The sequence below is a fragment of the Leptodactylus fuscus genome, chromosome 1 (genome assembly GCF_031893055.1).
Source record: "Leptodactylus fuscus isolate aLepFus1 chromosome 1, aLepFus1.hap2, whole genome shotgun sequence".
NCBI lineage: Eukaryota > Metazoa > Chordata > Amphibia > Anura > Leptodactylidae > Leptodactylus > Leptodactylus fuscus.
Window position 1 is genome coordinate 20,573,646 of NC_134265.1, and position 21,031 is coordinate 20,594,676.

The 21,031-nt window shown below is 41.9% G+C and overlaps 1 protein-coding gene across 2 annotated transcripts in view; it reads left to right on the top strand.

The window, feature by feature from the left end:
• Positions 1–874: 874 nt before the first annotated feature.
• NPR3 (natriuretic peptide receptor 3) overlaps positions 875–21,031 on the top strand; it is a 62,041-nt gene continuing 41,884 nt past the window's right edge. For both annotated transcript variants that reach the window (XM_075268075.1, XM_075268083.1), the window contains exons 1-2: positions 875–1,677; positions 20,755–20,877. In XM_075268075.1, coding sequence (XP_075124176.1) covers positions 999–1,677; positions 20,755–20,877 — 802 coding nt within the window. In that variant the 5' untranslated portion in view covers positions 875–998. The remainder of the gene's footprint in view (positions 1,678–20,754; positions 20,878–21,031) is intronic.

Genomic DNA, 21,031 nt, shown 5'->3' on the forward strand with positions numbered 1-21,031 from the left:
TTGGTTAACATAGTCTTAACCGACAAATTCAGCTCTGCTACATCCCATACGATTATCTTCATCTCTGCTACATCCCATACGTAGATTATCTTATTAAGTCTTAAATGACAAATTCGTCTCTGCTACATCCATGTCTCTATTGTCTTAACTTTAGCGAGTTTTCGCACTGTTAAATGACAAACTCAGCTCTGCTACATCTCATAGGTACACTTAGAAAGTTACCCGAGTCTTGAATGACAAATTCAGCTCCGCTACATCTGTCCTGTACGTTCCATTAACCTAATAGTACAAAATGACAAATTCCCCTCTGCTAAATCCAACACTTAGATGACAAATTCAGCTCATCCCTCCATTACATTATGCAAGCGTCAGCACTGCTACATCCCCTATGCACAAACGTCTTATCTTATTGCGCCAATCTAGTCTTAAACGCCGCTACATCATCGTGACGGAACCAGCCATCGCACCAGCTCTGCTACATCCAGTCCAATAACTGCGCGTGCTTTTTCTATTATTTTACAGATCGCCTGCGTACCAAGTCACGTCTGTCCTCCTATAGATGCCTATAGGGGAGCCCTCCGCCCCGTCACAGGCTCACGTCGCACCATCCTGAATTTTTGAAATTTTAAATTTTTTAATTTTTTTAAATTTTTTTCATTTTTTTTTTGGTCTCATTTCCCCCGCCAGCTGCCGGAGACTCCTGTGTGTGTGTACAGCTTTAAGAAGGAGGCGGATGTCTTGAGGAATGACGTAGGAATGTTAATGAGTAACTCTGGAGAAAAAAAAAAAAAAAAAAAAAAGGAAAAAAAAAAAAAAAAGTGTGTGTTGCTCGTGCACCATGTGTGGTAATAGGCTCGGCTGCCTCACTATTTAAACAGGGACAAGGGGAATCAATAAGATCAATGAGAGCCCGTCTACAGCCAGCAGCAGTGTAGTCGGGGAGTGCAGCACACCTGAGCAGCTTCTGCAGCACTTCTTCTTCTTCTTCTTCTTTAAGGATGACCTCCTCTTCCCTCCTGCTTGACCTCCTGCTGGTGGCCCTGGTGGTCCTGGGGAAGGGCAGCCCCTTGGAGGACAAGAAAGTGAACGTCTTAGTGATCTTACCCAAGGATGACAAGTACATGTTCTCCATCCAGCGGGTGCAGCCGGCCATAGACTATGCGCTCAGGGGGCTAGAGCACAATGCCAGTCTGCTGCCAGGCTTTACCTTCAATGTCACCTACCGGGACTCAGACTGTGGCAACCAAGCCCTCTTCAGCCTGGTGGACACAGCCCTGAAGGCGCAGAAGCCCGACCTGCTCCTGGGGCCGGTGTGCGAGTACGCGGCCGCCCCCGTGGCTAGGCTGGCATCGCACTGGAACATCCCCATGATCTCGGCCGGGGCTCTGGCCACAGGCTTCATGCAGAAGGTGGATGAGTACTCGCACCTCACCCGGGTGGCACCTGCCTACACCAAGATGGGCGAGATGTTCCTCGCCATGTTCCGCTACCACAAGTGGAGTCGGGCGATGCTGCTCTACAGTGACGACAACGTGGAGCGGAACTGCTTCTTCACCGTGGAAGGAGTCCACACTGCCTTTAAGGAGGAAGGCTATCACATGTCCGTGCACAACTTCGACGAGACCAAGCATGTGGACGTGGAGGACATCATACACTCCATCCAGAACAAGGAGAGAGGTAGGCGCTCACCTGGGGCACGGGGGAGGCGTGGAGGTAGTGTAGTCGGGGTAGTCGGGCTGCGGGAGAGGGGTTTGTCATTTGTTACCGAGCCTGGAGATCGTGATTGAGTTCCCTGACATCTGGGTGCAGCAGTAATGAGTTTGTCATTGGGTACGTTTTCTATAGAAAGTCATTCTGTTTGTGTAGTCGGGGTAGTCGGGCTGCGGGAGAGGGGTTTGTCATTTGTTACCGAGCCTGGAGATCGTGATTGAGTTCCCTGACATCTGGGTGCAGCAGTAATGAGTTTGTCATTGAGTACGATTTCTATAGAAAGTCATTCTGTTTGTGTAGTCGGGGTAGTCGGGCTGCGGGAGAGGAGTTTGTCATTTGTTACAGAGCCTGGAGATCGTGATTGAGTTCCCTGACATCTGGGTGCAGTAGTGATGAGTTTGTCATTGAGTACGATTTCTATAGAAAGTCATTCTGTTTGTGTAGTCGGGGTAGTCGGGCTGCGGGAGAGGAGTTTGTCATTTGTTACAGAGCCTGGAGATCGTCATTGAGCTCTCTGAGACTTATCTGATGCAGCAGTAATGAGTTTGTCATTGGGTACAGTTCCTATAGAAATTGGTGCTGGTGCTGATTGTGTCGTCGGGGTTGTCGGGCTGTGGGAGAGGAGTTTGTCATTTGTTACAAAGCATATAGATCGTGATTGAGTTCTCTGAGACTTATCTGGGTGCAGTAGTGATGAGTTTGTCATTGTAGAAGTTCCTGTAGAAGTTGATGCTGTAGTGTAGTCGGAGATGTCTGGCTGTGGGAAAGTTGAGTTTTTCATTTGCTACAAAGCCTGAGGATGATACTTTGTGTTATCTTATATGATCTGTGCGCAGCAGCGATGAGTTTGCCATCATTCAATAGAAATGGATACTGATTGTGTAGTCGGGGGTGTCGGGCTGTTGGAGAGGAGTTTGTCATTTGTTACAGAGCCTGGAGATCGTCATTGTGTTCTCTGAGACTTCTCTGGTGCAGCAGTGATGAGTTTGTCATTGGGTAGAGTTTGTATAAGAATCGATGCTGTAGTGTAGTCGGGGGTGTCGGGCACTGGGAAAGATGAGTTTTTCATTTGGTGCAAAGCCTGAGGATCGTGATTGTGTTATCTTAGGTGATCTATGCGCAGTAGCGATGAGTTTGTCATCATTGGGTCCGGATCGTATAGAAATTCATGCTGATAGTGTAGTCGGGGTTATCTGGACGTGGGAAAGATGAGTTTTTCATTTGGTGCAAAGCATGGGGATCGTGATTGTGTTATCTGGATAGAAGATTGTGATGTTTGTGTAGTGTAAATGATGTGGATGAGCTGAGTTTGTTATTTGTACAAGCGATCGAGATCATATCTGAGAGTGACCTGGATGTAGCAGTGCTGACTTTGTCATTAAGTACAGTTTATATAGAAAATCATAGCAATTGTGTTGTCTGCATTATCTGAATACAGCAGAGCTGAGTTTGACATTTGCCAAATTGATAGCAAGATCGTGATGATCGGGTTATTTAGATGAAGCAGAGCTGAGTTTGTCATTTGTCACAGTTTATAGCAAATCATGTTTTTTAGATGAAGCAGAGCTGAGTTTGTTATTTGTCACAGTTTATAGCAATCGTGACGATCATGTTTGGATGAAGCAGAGCTGAGTTTGTTTTTGGATCAGTTCATATAGCAAGTATTTGACATGATTGTATTACAGGAACGTGATCCGGATGGCAGGAAAGCTGGGTGTTTCATTAGGTATAGATCCTACAGGAATCAATGCAGATTGTGTTGTATGAGTTTATCTGACTGCAGCAGAGCAGAGTTTGTCATTTGGCACGATTCCTCACAATCCTGTCCCGACCCTTCAATTTCCATGCAGCAGAGCTGAGTTTGTCATTTGGCGCCGTTCACAGCAAGGCCATGATGATTGTGTTATTTGGATGCAGCAGTGCTGAGCTGTAATTTGGCATAAGCCATAGCAGGATCACCATGTTCTTGTTATTTGGGTGCAGAAGAGCTGAGTTTGTTATTTCGCACACTTCGTGTCTGTGTTGCCTGAGTTACCTGGATGTAGTGGAGCTGAGTTTGTCATCTGGCACAGTTCATATTGAGATCATGAAGGTTGTGTTATCTGGAGACATAAATGATGCAACCTCAAAGTGAATGAGAAACCTAAGAATATTAACTCTTCCAGCTCTGCTGCATCTGTCATATGGTATATATGGGGGCGCTACGGTATTAACCCTTGACATCTCAATGGTCACACATAGCACCCCATGGACGGGTCATCAGGGCTGTAAATTAGCGCAAATCATTGTTATATTGATTGTTAAGGGTGTAGCAGAGCTGAGTTTGTTATTTGGCATGATGATTGTGTTATCAGTGATGTTATCTAGTGTAGATGCCTGGAAGTCTATGAGACACTTAGGTCTGCTGCATCTGTAATACGGTATAGATTGTAGCCGCTAACCCTTCTGTTCCGTGTTGCAGAGTTAAGTTTGTCATCAGTAACACGCTCAACACTGCTACATCTATAGCAGACTTTGTCCTTGGAATTAGGATTTCCCTAGTATTTTACCTGCTTGTGTTTTGATGATTAGGCTAAGAAAAAAAAACACAATCTGCAGACATCTGGGAGATCTCAGGCTGCCAAAGAAGAGAGAAGGTGTAATAAATGCAGATGTAGCAGTGCTGAGCGTGTTATGTGAATTGGAGCTGCGGAGCCACAATGTCAAATCCCTGCAGAGTCACAATGGGCCATCCATGGCTTTACATAATAAATCTGCAACTTACATAGTACGGATGACAAAGTCAGCTCTGCTACATCAGCATTTTATATCTTGCACATTCAACCATCCAGCTAAGAATGAATTCTATTTGTCAGTGCAGCAGAGCTGTGTTTGCAAATGGGTGCAAATCCTTTTGTCCGAGCTGTGCTATTCCACTGTACATTGGTTTGTATAAATAACATATTCGGCTCTGCTGCATCAGTTCACTATGTACTCTATGATACATGTACCTTGGCGCTCCAGCTGAGCCGGTATCTGAACCAGTGCGGGGGCAGGGAGCGCTGAGAGTATACACAGGTATATAGAGCGGCTCCTTGGGGTTGCCCAAGGAGAAGTGTGAGGTTAGAGTAAAGTCACTTTAGTTTCACACTCCAGTGGTCACTGACATACAATGCTGCGCTCACTCGTGGGACTTTGTTCATGTTTGTATGCATCTAGATGTAGCAGAGCTGAGATTGTCAACTTTGGGAATTGTCCCACCCCCACCAATCCCATCTCATTGCATCCTTCAATAGATGGCGCTACGCTGAGACCGGCACACTTGGAATTTTTTCTCTAGCCCCTACTATTCTTGAGAAATTGGAGAATTTAATTTCGGCTCCTAATATGCTAATTAGGCAGTCTACTGTCAAGTGGGCGGTCCTGGACTGGAGCAGGTAGTCTGGGACCTGCCCCCTTGACAGTTGAGAGGCTAATTAGCATATTGGGTGATGAAACTTAACAGCGGGAAGGGTGGGGGCTAGGAAAGTGGCACCAATTAAAGGATGCGAAGAGCTGGAGATGGTGGTGTAAGGTCCTCTTAAAGGGGTACTCCATCTACCTATATCCTGCGACACATCATGTCCCCCCATTGGTTGGAGATGGTGGTGAAAGGTCCTCTTAAAGGGGTACCCCATCTACTTATATCCTCTGACACATCATGTGCCCCATTGGTTGTAGATGGTGGTGTAAGGTCCTCTTAAAGGGGTACTCCATCTACCTATATCTTCTGACACATCATGTCCCCCCATTGGTTGGCGATGGTGGAGTAAGGTCCTCTTAAAGGAATACTCCATCTACCTATATCCTGCGACACATCATGTCCTCCCATTGGTTGGAGACGGTGGTGTAAGGTCCTCTTAAAGGGGTACTCCATCTACCTATATCCTGCGACACATTATGTCCCCCCATTGGTTGGAGATGGTGGTTTAAGGTCCTCTTAAAGGAATACCCACAGCCCCGTATAAAATCATAGATATAATGAGTTGTACCATATGACAAACTCCGCTCTGCTGATCCGTATTATGCTTACGTGGTGTAGCGATGGAATGGTTGCGTCACCATCAATAATAGGAGTCCCCTATAGGAATAGCAGCGGAGTCTTGATGATTGCGATACCTTGTTATTATTATGCAGGGACTTATACCCATGAGACACTGGGGCAGTCATCATTGACGTGACATCATGTGACCACCGATGATGTCATCACATTGTAATATGTTTATTCGCTGGACGATCAGATAATATATAAAAGATAATTGATCACAAGTGATCGGCTAAAACTCGGAAGCAAGTGTTCAGTTTTCCTGCAGCGCCACCACAGGTAACATGAGGTATTACACCATGTCCATTCAAATCAATAAGTTGTCTATACAAGGAGGGTCCAATAAGATGAGTTGGGATCCTTGCCAACCAGAGACAAAACTAGAAGCCCCAAGAGCGCCCCCTATCTACTATGTATAATATTAGAGCTTTATGGAAGAGAGGCCGGAGGGTCCCCCACTGACTTTGTCTTCTGCGCCCCCTATTGTTATGAATCTGGGAGGGAGGGGGCCGGTTTCCTCCAAAATATTAGGAGGTTGTTAGCGCTCCGGTCCTGGGACACAGACTCTCCACATGTAAATATAGGCAGGTCAATGACCCCTTAAAATCCTTCACCCACATCCTCAGGCCGTGCGGTACGTGACAAGTGGACAGGACTGTATCTCTCCTCTAGTCACTCCGCAATACTGACAACTGACAAATCCAGGCCGTAATCTGCACCGAGGCCCCATCTGAACAATGTCCGAGCCTGTATACAGATCGTATCCTAAGGCCAAGTTCACATCTGTGTTCGGGACTCCCCAAACAGGCTGACCACTCCGACTCTATGCCCTTGGACCTTAAATTGGTGTATAATCTGCCCAATCTTTGCCAACAGGGATCTTCCATTTACCCCCAACCGTTCCATAAGGTGTCTGAACCATTCACTCCCCCAAGCCAAGTTGTCCATAAATTATGTATGACCACCATCTGGGCTGGACTGACCATGAGGACTATCTATCACAGATCCCATATGGACCCACAGAGCTCTATTACCCTTCATGGGTCTATATGGGATTGTTGCCCCCCTATCCGATACTTCAGCCAATGGACACTCTCAGTCTAAGGCTTCTTTGTATCTTCTGCTTCTTCTCTCTTGTGCCATCTTCCAGGACACGTGGGTGGTGGAATCCACCAGATCCTATTCTGAAGGCCTCATCAAGTTTTCTGCCTTGGTCCTTCGTCATCTCGGCTCTCCAGATCCTCCTTCTGCTCAGGGAGGAAACTTTACAAATATTTTTTCCATCCTTTTTTGTTTTCTTTACTTTCTGATGTTGGACATCACCGGCCATCAGAAGTTTCCCCCATACAGCAGCTTTCCGCATGGTTGGTGTGAACAACAACTGACCAACGGCTAAACATGGCCTGCCCTTATCGTAGACCCTTTATGATGCTACGGTCTTTGGGGCACCATCAGTCACCAGGCCTGGTTGCGTCCTCATGGTTGCACACCTTGTATCCTACTATCTCACTTACTCACCAATCCCAGCTGGAATACTAGAACAAAATTGGGTCCGGCTTTAGAGACAGCTTACTGACATTTTTGATGAACAAAACTGGGTCCGACTTTAGAGATTGATTCTTAATCATTTTGAAGAACAAAATTGGGATTGGCTTTAGAGACAGCTTATTGACACTCTTAAAGAACAAAACTAGGTCGTCTTTAGAGACAGATTCTTGATATTTTTGAAGAACGAAGCTAGGTCAGGCTTTAGAGACAGCTTATTGACATTTCATGAACAAAACTAGGTCCGTTTTTAGAGACAGATTCTTGATAGTTTTGAAGAACAAAATTGGGTTTGGCTTTGGAGACCAATTATTGACATTTGATGACCAAAACTGGGTCAGGCTTTAGAGACAGCTTATTGACATTTAATGAAGAAAACTAGGTCCATTTTTAGAGACCTATTCTTAATATCTTTGAAGAACAAAATTGGGTTCGGCTTTAGAGACAGCTTAGCGACACTCTTAAAGAACAAAACTAGGTCCGTCTTTAGAGACAGATTCTTGATATTTTTGAAGAACGAAGCTAGGTCAGGCTTTAGAGACAGCTTATTGACATTTCATGAACAAAACTAGGTCCTTTTTTAGAGATAGATTCTTGATAGTTTTGAAGAACAAAATTGGGTTTGGCTTTAGAGACAGCTTATTGACATTCTTAAAGAACAAAATTAGGTCTGACTTTAGGGACCAATTATTAACATTTGATGACCAAAACTGGGTCAGGCTTTAGAGACAGCTTATTGACATTTAATGAAGAAAACTAGGTCCGTTTTTAGAGACAGATTCTTGATCATTTTGAAGAACAAAATTGGGTTTGGCTTTAGAGACCTATTCTTAATATCTTTGAAGAACAAAATTTGGTTCGGCTTTAGAGACAGCTTATTGACACTCTTAAAGAACAAAACTAGGTCCGTCTTTAGAGACAGATTCTTGATATTTTTGAAGCTAGGTTAGACTTTAGAGACCACTTATTGACATATCATATGAACAAATTGGGTCAAGCTTTGACACTTTAAGAAGATGATGGGACCTGTACCTGTATGTAACTGTTACCCCTGCAGAACTACCCCCCTGTCCACGGTATATAATTGAGAATACAGAGATCAGATCCCCCCCCCCCCTGCACCCTTTTTGAGGTGGAATGACCAATAACATTTTGGAATTTTCATTTGGGAAAACCTCTAATGGTCAAGAAAACTAGGGATCTACCCGAAGTGTGTATAGACCCGGACGGTTCCCTCCTAGGACACCCCATAGACAGCGCTCCATTCTAACCTTATGTGCCCGTCCTATGTCCTCACATGGAATGTGTCCCCAATACTCTGTCCTTCCGTAGTCGCCTCCTCAAGACTCTTCTAAGTAACAGATTGTGTAAGACAGACTTTTTTTTTCCTTGTAAAAAGCCTTATATTCACTGTAACCTTATCATGTGGCAAAAGGTTACTGGCATAAACAGGCCTGGCCGGGAACAGAGGCCGCCCTCACTGACACGTTCACACAGCTTTCAAAGCAGGCTTTAATCCCCGGGACACGTTACGGTAATCTCCTAACCAGGCTCTAATTATCATAAACCCTAACAAGGTGATAATTCCCATATAGAAGTTATTCACATGCTGGAGAAGATACAGATGTAGCAGAGCTGAAACCGTTATTAAAGCCCAATAACTCTGAAAACATCCACAGTTTAGTGCAACTGCCATAAAGTCCATTTAACCTCATCTTGGGGTCACAGAGCAACATGAAGCTGAGATATGGGGGTGTATATGATGTAACACTGTATGAAGTGTCTCCATGACTCCTGCCGATCACCACTGAATATCCTGAGCAAGATCATCAGCAGGAAAATAGACTGTGATCCCAGGATCAGTACAGGATAAGTAATGTAATGTATGTACACAGTGACTGCACCAGCAGAATAGTGAGTGCAGCTCTGGAGTATAATACAGGATAAGTAATGTAATGTATGTACACAGTGACTGTACCAGCAGAATAGTGAGTGCAGCTCTGGAGTATAATACAGGATAAGTAATGTAATGTATGTACACAGTGACTGCACCAGCAGAATAGTGAGCGCAGCTCTGGAGTATAATACAGGATAAGTAATGTAATGTATGTACACAGTGACTGCACCAGCAGAATAGTGAGCGCAGCTCTGGAGTATAATACAGGATAAGTAATGTAATGTATGTACACAGTGACTGTACCAGCAGAATAGTGAGTGCAGCTCTGGAGTATAATACAGGATAAGTAATGTAATGTATGTACACAGTGACTGTACCAGCAGAATAGTGAGCGCAGCTCTGGAGTATAATACAGGATAAGTAATGTAATGTATGTACATAGTGACTGCACCAGCAGAATAGTGAGCGCAGCTCTGGAGTATAATACAGGATAAGTAATGTAATGTATGTACACAGTGACTGCTCCAGCAGAATAGTGAGTGCAGCTCTGGAGTATAATACAGGATAAGTAATGTAATGTATGTACACAGTGACTGCACCAGCAGAATAGTGAGCACAGCTCTGGAGTATAATACAGGATAAGTAATGTAATGTATGTACACAGTGACTGTACCAGCAGAATAGTGAGCGCAGCTCTGGAGTATAATACAGGATAAGTAATGTAATGTATGTACACAGTGACTGTACCAGCAGAATAGTGAGCGCAGCTCTGGAGTATAATACAGGATAAGTAATGTAATGTATGTACACAGTGACTGTACCAGCAGAATAGTGAGTGCAGCTCTGGAGTACAATACAGGATAAGTAATGTAATGTCTGTACACAGTGACTGCACCAGCAGAATAGTGAGCGCAGCTCTGGAGTATAATACAGGATAAGTAATGTAATGTATATACACAGTGACTGCACCAGCAGAATAGTGAGTGCAGCTCTGGAGTATAATGCAGGATGTAGCTCAGGATCAGTACAGGAAATATATACAGTATATACACAGTGACTGTACTTTTTATGTACATTAATTCTACCTGCAGACTATAAGATGGTGACTAATAAAAACAAATAAGGTGAGGCCAATTAACTGTAAGACGTCTCACAAGACAATCGCTGCAGGTTATGAGCTATTTATGTCACAGACATACACGTGATTCATAAACCTTTAGATATGGCCAAAAAGTACAGGAACTTCAAGTTCTCACCATTCACATGGATCTATATAAGCCAGTGGGGAAGGGCTATCCTGAGTGTATCTGGAGATCATTGTGTGAAGATTCTTGTGCTTAGTGCTCAAATGTAAGGGGTTCTGTTACCATGACATGCAAGGATTACAGCACATACCACAGCACCTGCGGGACAGCACCACAATAAAGGGTGGGATATATGCTAAACATATGGCTGCTTGACTTTTTAGCTGAAACGTTCCACATGACAATGATATGTTGTATTACCACACAATGTAGTTATACCTGGGTCTGACCGAGCGTTGACTCTTATTTTTAGCAGTGCTTAACTTGGGGTGAATTGCTGTGACATTATATGGCTTACTTATTACATTACTTATCCTGTACTGATCCTGAGTTACATCCTGTATTATACTCCAGAGCTGCGCTCACTATTCTGCTGGTGCAGTCACTGTGTACATACATTACATTACTTATCCTGTACTGATCCTGAGTTACATCCTGTATTATACTCCAGAGCTGCGCTCACTATTTTGCTGGTACAGTCACTGTGTACATACATTACATTACTTATCCTGTATTATACTCCAGAGCTGCGCTCACTATTCTGCTGGTACAGTCACTGTGTACATACATTACATTACTTATCCTGTATTATACTCCAGAGCTGCGCTCACTATTCTGCCGGTACAGTCACTGTGTACATACATTACATTACATATCCTGTACTGATCCTGAGTTATATCCTGTATTATACTCCAAAGCTGCACTCACTATTCTGCTGGAGCAGTCACTGTGTACATACATTACATTACTTATCCTGTACTGATCCTGAGTTACATCCTATAGTATACTCCAGAGCTGCGCTCACTATTCTGCTGGTGCAGTCACTGTGTACATACATTACATTACTTATCCTGTATTATACTCCAGAGCTGCGCTCACTATTCTGCTGGTACAGTCACTGTGTACATACATTACATTACTTATCCTGTACTGATCCTGAGTTACATCCTGTATTATACTCCAGAGCTGCACTCACTATTCTGCTGGTACAGTCACTGTGTACATACATTACTTATCCTGTACTGATCCTGAGTTACATCCTGTATTATACTCCAGAGCTGTGCTCACTATTCTGCTAGTACAGTCACTGTGTACATACATTACATTACTTATCCTGTATTATACTCCAGAGCTGCGCTCACTATTCTGCTGGTGCAGTCAGTGTACATACATTACATTACTTATCCTGTACTGATCCTGAGTTACATCCTGTATTATACTCCAGAGCTGCGCTCACTATTCTGCTGGTACAGTCACTGTGTACATACATTACATTACTTATCCTGTATTATACTCCAGAGCTGCGCTCACTATTCTGCTGGTGCAGTCACTGTGTACATACATTACATTACTTATCCTGTACTGATCCTGAGTTACATCCTGTATTATACTCCAGAGCTGCGCTCACTATTCTACTGGTGCAGTCACTGTGTACATACATTACATTACTTATCCTGTACTGATCCTGAGTTACATCCTGTATTATACTCCAGAGCTGCGCTCACTATTCTGCCGGTACAGTCACTGTGTACATACATTACATTACTTATCCTGTACTGATCCTGAGTTACATCCTGTATTATACTCCAGAGCTGCACTCACTATTCTGCTGGAGCAGTCACTGTGTACATACATTACATTACTTATCCTTTACTGATCCTGAGTTACATCCTATAGTATACTCCAGAGCTGCGCTCACTATTCTGCTGGTGCAGTCACTGTGTACATACATTACATTACTTATCCTGTATTATACTCCAGAGCTGCGCTCACTATTCTGCTGGTACAGTCACTGAGTACATACATTACTTATCCTGTACTGATCCTGAGTTACATCCTGTATTATACTCCAGAGCTGCGCTCACTATTCTGCTGGTGCAGTCACTGTGTACATACATTACATTACTTATCCTGTATTATACTCCAGAGCTGCGCTCACTATTCTGCTGGTACAGTCACTGAGTACATACATTACTTATCCTGTACTGATCCTGAGTTACATCCTGTATTATACTCCAGAGCTGCGCTCACTATTCTGCTGGTGCAGTCACTGTGTACATACATTACATTACTTATCCTGTACTGATCCTGAGTTACATCCTGTATTATACCCTAGAGCTGCGCTCACTATTCTGCCGGTACAGTCACTGTGTACATACATTACATTACTTATCCTGTACTGATCCTGAGTTACATCCTGTATTATACTCCAGAGCTGCACTCACTATTCTGCTGGTGCAGTCACTGTGTACATACATTACTTATCCTGTATTGATCCTGAGTTACATCCTATAGTATACTCCAGAGCTGCGCTCACTATTCTGCTGGTGCAGTCACTGTGTACATACATTACATTACTTATCCTGTATTATACTCCAGAGCTGCGCTCACTATTCTGCTGGTACAGTCACTGTGTACATACATTACATTACTTATCCTGTACTGATCCTGAGTTACATCCTGTATTATACTCCAGAGCTGCACTCACTATTCTGCTGGTACAGTCACTGTGTACATACATTACTTATCCTGTACTGATCCTGAGTTACATCCTGTATTATACTCCAGAGCTGCGCTCACTATTCTGCTGGTGCAGTCACTGTGTACATACATTACATTACTTATCCTGTATTATACTCCAGAGCTGCGCTCACTATTCTGCTGGTGCAGTCAGTGTACATACATTACATTACTTATCCTGTACTGATCCTGAGTTACATCCTGTATTATACTCCAGAGCTGCGCTCACTATTCTGCTGGTACAGTCACTGTGTACATACATTACATTACTTATCCTGTATTATACTCCAGAGCTGTGCTCACTATTCTGCTGGTACAGTCACTGTGTACATACATTACATTACTTATCCTGTACTGATCCTGAGTTACATCCTGTATTATACTCCAGAGCTGCACTCACTATTCTGCTGGTGCAGTCACTGTGTACATACATTACATTACTTATCCTGTATTATACTCCAGAGCTGCGCTCACTATTCTGCTGGTGCAGTCACTGTGTACATACATTACATTACTTATCCTGTACTGATCCTGAGTTACATCCTGTATTATACTCCAGAGCTGCGCTCACTATTCTGCCGGTACAGTCACTGTGTACATACATTACATTACATATCCTGTACTGATCCTGAGTTACATCCTGTATTATACTCCAGAGCTGCACTCACTATTCTGCTGGAGCAGTCACTGTGTACATACATTACATTACTTATCCTGTACTGATCCTGAGTTACATCCTATAGTATACTCCAGAGCTGCGCTCACTATTCTGCTGGTACAGTCACTGTGTACATACATTACATTACTTATCCTGTATTATACTCCAGAGCTGCGCTCACTATTCTGCTGGTACAGTCACTGTGTACATACATTACATTACTTATCCTGTATTATACTCCAGAGCTGCGCTCACTATTCTGCTGGTACAGTCACTGTGTACATACATTACATTACTTATCCTGTATTATACTCCAGAGCTGCGCTCACTATTCTGCTGGTACAGTCACTGTGTACATACATTACATTACTTATCCTGTATTATACTCCAGAGCTGCGCTCACTATTCTGCTGGTGTAGTCACTGTGTACATACATTACATTACTTATCCTGTACTGATCCTGAGTTACATCCTGTATTATACTCCAGAGCTGCACTCACTATTCTGCTGGTACAGTCACTGTGTACATACATTACTTATCCTGTACTGATCCTGAGTTACATCCTGTATTATACTCCAGAGCTGTGCTCACTATTCTGCTAGTACAGTCACTGTGTACATACATTACATTACTTATCCTGTATTATACTCCAGAGCTGCGCTCACTATTCTGCTGGTACAGTCACTGTGTACATACATTACATTACTTATCCTGTATTATACCCCAGAGCTGCGCTCACTATTCTGCTGGTACAGTCACTGTATACATACATTACATTACTTATCCTGTATTATACTCCAGAGCTTCGCTCACTATTCTGCTGGTACAGTCACTGTTTACATACATTACATTACTTATTCTGTATTATACTCCAGAGCTGCGCTCACTATTCTGCTGGTGCAGTCACTGTGTACATACATTACATTACTTATCCTGTACTGATCCTGAGTTACATCCTGTATTATACCCCAAAGCTGCGCTCACTATTCTGCTGGTGCAGTCACTGTGTACATACATTACATTACTTATCCTGTACTGATCCTGAGTTACATCCTGTATTATACTCCAGAGCTGCGCTCACTATTCTGCTGATGTGGTCACTGTGTATATACATTACATTACTTATCCTGTACTGATCCTGAGTTACATCCTGTATTATACTCCAGAGCTGCACTCACTATTCTGCTGGTACAGTCACTGTGTACATACATTACATTACTTATCCTGTATTGATCCTGAGTTACATCCTGTATTATACTCCAGAGCTGCACTCACTATTCTGCTGGTACAGTCACTGTGTACATACATTACATTACTTATCCTGTACTGATCCTGAGTTACATCCTGTATTATACTCCAGAGCTGCACTCACTATTCTGCTATAAGAATGTATATCTGTAGAATATATGTATATGTAGAATGTATACAGTTGCACACCATCATTAGGCTACCACTGACCCATCTGAAACATGAACACAGTGTGACCATGGCCCTACTCCCTTATAATATAGCACATGCACTCACACATAACCCATTGTGATACCACCTTAACACACCCCACTCTGCTACATCAGTGCAGTCCTAGTCCCGGCCTGTTGCTAAATCTTTCTTTATAACTCCTACAAATCTTATTACAGTAGAATCTTCTCTCCCATAAATAGATGACAGGCAGCAGAATCTCATCGGCCTCTCGATTTGGGGACCGAACACCTTTTACTGCCGTTTATAGCGAGAAATATGAAGATTTTATGTGCAATTTCCCAACATGTTTTATGCTCGTTTGATTTTACGGCAATTTTTTAGTAGTTTTTGAATTTTCTTTTTTTTTTTTTTTTTTTTTTGTCTGAATAAAGGAGCGATTGTGGGCTTATCTGCCATACAATGCGACTATAGGATTGAGGCTATGTAGGATCAGCGTGTAATGTATGTGGCGATTAGATTAGATAGCAGACAATGGGCCCAAGTATTCATCCTATTGATCCCGGCTACGTAAAACCTTCTTAATTGAGCTTCTGGTGACCCCATTCATGAGAAAGTTCCCCGATGGCCTGCGGCAGATGAGGAAGGTCCTCGTAACAATGGCTCGGCTTCAAGCACGGGAACAAGCTGTGTTTCATGGCACACAGAACAATAACACAAGTTGTGGATGGAAGAATTCTGGAGCCCGAAGATCTACACAAGAAGGTTCTCCACAGCCAAAGCATTCACCAGTGCGCCGAGGTTTAGATTTCTTGATAACCCAAACTCATAGAAAGTGCCAAGAAGAAAAGACCAGATACACAAAACTCCATTGTCTTCCTCCGACGTGTCAATGAGCTGCCTGTAAAGCCTGACCTAGTTCTGTTCTTTAGAATGCCAAGAACCAATATGGCGGCTGTTACATTGTCCATTCTTGTTGTCACTGAGTTTGGTGGGATGGGGGGGGGGGGGGGGGTCAGTACAGAACTTGTGTCCTCCTCTTATCACGAGTCATCTATGTATTACACCTACAGGTGACATCATACGACTGTTTTATTCCCATACTGTGAGGTCATGCGTGCATGGTTGTCTATACCGTGTATTATATGTGTGCTATGATATTCATGATGTACGCTGTCGCTGTACTGTGACATCACATAGTAGTATATCCTTGTACAGTGACATCACTGTTCACATTATCCCATTATTATTATTATTATTATTATTATTATTATTATTATTATTATTAAATCACTGGATTATTTCAGTACACTGACATCATCATATGCATTAGTGCGATAAATCATAATTTGAATATGAGCTTATTACATTGTTACATCTATCTATCTATCTCCTATCTATCTATCTATCTATCTATCTATCTCCTATCTATCTATCTATCTATCTATCTATCTATCTATCTATCTCCTATCTATCTATCTATCTATCTATCTATCTATCTCCTATCTATCTATCTATCTATCTCCTATCTATCTCTCCATCCATCCATCTATCTATCTATCTATCTATTTATCTATCTATCTATCTATCTATCTATCTATCTATCTATCTCCTATCTATCTATCTATCTATCTATCTATCTCCTATCTATCTATCTATCTATCTATCTCCTATCTATCTATCTATCTATCTATCTCCTATCTATCTATCTATCTATCTATCTATCTATCTATCTATCTCCTATCTATCTATCTATCTATCTATCTATCTCCTATCTATCTATCTATCTCCTATCTATCTATCTATCTATCTATCTATCTATCTATCTATCTATCTATCATCTATCTATCTATCTATCTATCTCCTATCTATCTATCTATCTATCTATCTATCTATCTATCTCCTATCTATCTATCTCCTATCTATCTATCTCCTATCTATCTATCTATCTATCTATCTATCTATCTATCTCCTATCTATCTATTCATCTATCTCCTATCTATCTATCTATCTCCTATCTATCTATCTATCTATCTATCTATCTATCTCCTATCTATCTATCTATCTCCTATCTATCTATCTATCTATCTATCTATCTATCTCCTATCTATCTATCTATCTATCTCCTATCTATCTATCTATCTATCTATCTATCTATCTATCTATCTCCTATCTATCTATCTATCTATCTATCTCCTATCTATCTATCTATCTATCTATCTCCTATCTATCTATCTATCTATCTATCTATCTATCTATCTATCTCCTATCTATCTATCTATCTATCTATCTATCTATCTATCTATTTATCTCCTATCTATCTATCTATCTATCTATCTCCTATCTATCTATCTATCTATCTATCTATCTATCTATCTATCTATTTATCTCCTATCTATCTATCTCCTATCTATCTATCTATCTATCTATCTCCTATCTATCTATCTATCTATCTATCTATTTATCTCCTATCTATCTATCTATCTATCTATCTCCTATCTATCTATCTATCTATCTATCTATCTATCTCTCCATCCATCTATCTATCTATCTATCTATCTATCTATCTATCTATCTATCTATTTATCTTCTATCTATCTATCTATCTATCTCCTATCTATCTATCTATCTATCTATTTATCTCCTATCTATCTATCTATCTATCTATCTATCTATCTATCTATCTCCTATCTATCTATCTATCTATCTATCTATTTATCTCCTATCTATCTATCTATCTATCTATCTATCTATCTCCTATCTATCTATCTATCTATCTATCTATCTATCTATCTATCTATCTATCTATTTATCTCCTATCTATCTATCTCCTATCTATCTATCTATCTATCTATCTATCTCCTATCTATCTATCTATCTATCTATCTATCTATCTATCTATTTATCTCCTATCTATCTATCTATCTATCTATCTATTTATCTCCTATCTATCTATCTCCTATCTATCTATCTATCTATCTATCTATCTATCTATCTCCTATCTATCTATCTATCTATCTATCTATCTATCTATCTATTTATCTCCTATCTATCTATCTATCTATCTATCTATCTCCTATCTATCTATCTATCTCCTATCTATCTATCTATCTATCTATTTATCTCCTATCTATCTATCTATCTATCTCCTATCTATCTATCTATCTATCTATCTATTTATCTCCTATCTATCTATCTCCTATCTATCTATCTATCTATCTATCTATCTATCTATCTCCTATCTATCTATCTATCTATCTATCTATCTATCTCCTATCTATCTATCTATCTCCTATCTATCTATCTATCTATCTATCTATCTATCTATCTATCTCCTATCTATCTATCTCCTATCTATCTATCTATCTATCTATCTATCTATCTATCTATCTATCTATCTATCTATCTTTCTCACTTGAGACTTACATTTATCTGCCCAGTCATTTGCATTATAATCTCCCCAATATCCATAGATAATTCCGCTGCTCATATGTTTTTGGTTATATGTCCTGTATAGTGACGCACGCCATATTCTAGACCCTCGGTCACATATAGTCCGGTGCAGTCTTGCGTGTCTTCGGTACCTGGCGCCGCTGCTCTCGCATACTTCCACTAATCTTATGATTTCAGCTCTTGTTAATGAGGCTGGAGTTTTGCGTTGCTATAATTAACCCTTGTGATTGGCCCCGGAATGTAATTGCTGAGGGATTATCTTGTCTATCCTAATGGTATCATTATATTCTTATGTGTCTGTAAGGGTCAGTTCACACTGGCACGCAGGTAACGCCCTGCCCATGTGCAGCTAAACCTTTTTCTTTTATGAGTGAAAGGGACGTATTCTTCTCAGCAAATATCTGGCTGTGGCCACAAGCAAGAATAGTCTGGAGCCGGCTCATTGAGGACATGTTCTGTGCAGGGAGGGGCAGGAGCCAAGCTGTGACATCATCTATTGTTAATAGTGATGTCATGATGACTCAGCAGTGTTATCTATAGAGGTGTTATCTTCAATTGTAATGATGTTTGTGATGTTAATAAAATGACTGCTGCAAAGAAAACCCTTACAGATTTGGCAAGTGTCAGGCTATTACTGGGCTTAGTGGCCAGAGTGAAAATTGCTGGATATAGATATAGATAGATATAGAAGCGTTTTAAAATATAGATAGTGATAAGTAAAATTTCTTTATAGTATTATCAACCATTCTTAAAAAAAATCTTACTCTGTGACACATCACCTTTAAAAGGGTTGTCCCAATTTTTTTTTCCAAATGACCCTTTGGGAAATTTGGATAGAATAGAGGGAGACCCCTACTGTGAACCTACTTTATTAGCCAGGAGGAACTCTTCTATGGCAAACCATACGGACATGGTCAGCCATTCAGTTGGAAATCCTACATGTAATACTACAGTTCTCCAGTAGTGGCCACTGCAGAACAAACATATGGTTGGCCACACCTTGTAAAATTGGTGGATTCTTAATGGACTTGACCTGTGCCGGTCGGCTCACCGCTTTGTAAAAGGGGTTGACGTGTAAGGATAGATCATCAGTATCATATTGCTGGATGACCCCTTTAATAAATTCCAGGATGTGCTAAATTTGGGGTGCACTTCAGCCTAGTCCTTGCACAGTATGAGTGACAGTGACCTCGCAGGACCTCAATCCCATGGACTATGGAGCACAGACATAGCCGCCTGCTATGTCCATGAAATGGTATTTATCTGGGTGAATGTGCTCATTGTTCCGGCTCTGACCCCTCCGCTGGTTAATTGGTACAGGCCAAGCGCACAATAAGCGTGCGGCATGCCGAGAGGGCAATACAGCGGCTCACAGGTCAAGGAGTGGATGTACCTTCAGGGGAATGCGGGGGTTAATATGTAACCCTGTCCCTGCAGCCGCTCGGGGTCAGTGTATTGTGGTCCTTGCAGTGGAGGCGCCGACACGCAGTATTTGGCCATTGCAGAAACCCAGCAAAAAATGCTGCGCTTTTCATCCCAGTGAATGAGAGTAATCCCATCTACAAGTACGTAAATAATGCAGGAAAAAATCGCAGTGTTTTACAGTGGAATCCCATGCCCACCTTGCGGTAAAAAACGCGGTGCAGACACGGTTTCCAAAAGCAGAGCTATGGTTTGCTATGTGTGGCCTCAGCCTTAGGGTCCTCACACACGACCGTGTGCATCAGGGTTGGGGGCCAAGTTTATCACGGAATGCAATCGGATGATACATTAGTATCTATAAGGCCTCTGGATCCATTACGTTCCGATAACACGGAGCAGACTAGGACCTGCTCTATAATCATCCGTGTCATGGGGACAGAATGGACCCAGAAGCCCCAGAGATGTAAATGTATCACAGAATACTGTCCTGTAAATGGACCCTTAGGGTTGTTGCAACTATTTTTGGTTTTTGACTATTGGGTGGTAACAGTCCCATAGACTCTTTTTGGATAGTTTGGATAAGTGTACAGGGCACCCTTGGAACAGGACTATTTACGATGTACAATCCTGACTCTATTCTATGTAGCAGAGCTGAATTAGTCTCTGTCCACATCAGCTCTGCTACATCTGTGCCTGATTTCTCTTGTACAGATCGATGTTACAGGTATCTGATGTTCCTTTTTTTTTATTCTTCCCCCTCAGTTGTCATCATGTGCGCGAGCAGCGATACCATCAGGACCATCATGTTGGCTGCACACCGGCAAGGACTGACCAAAGGAGACTACGTGTTCATCAACATTGAGCTCTTCAACAGCTCATCCTACGGTAAGTCTTTGTAGGGTTAGTAGTCACCGACAACATTTCACTCCTCCAACATGGGACATGATATTTTGTCTTGATAACTACAATTCATCCTTGTTCTTACCCGACCTCTTACGTGTCACCATGACATAGCCAGTATGGACAAGTCACTGCCTAC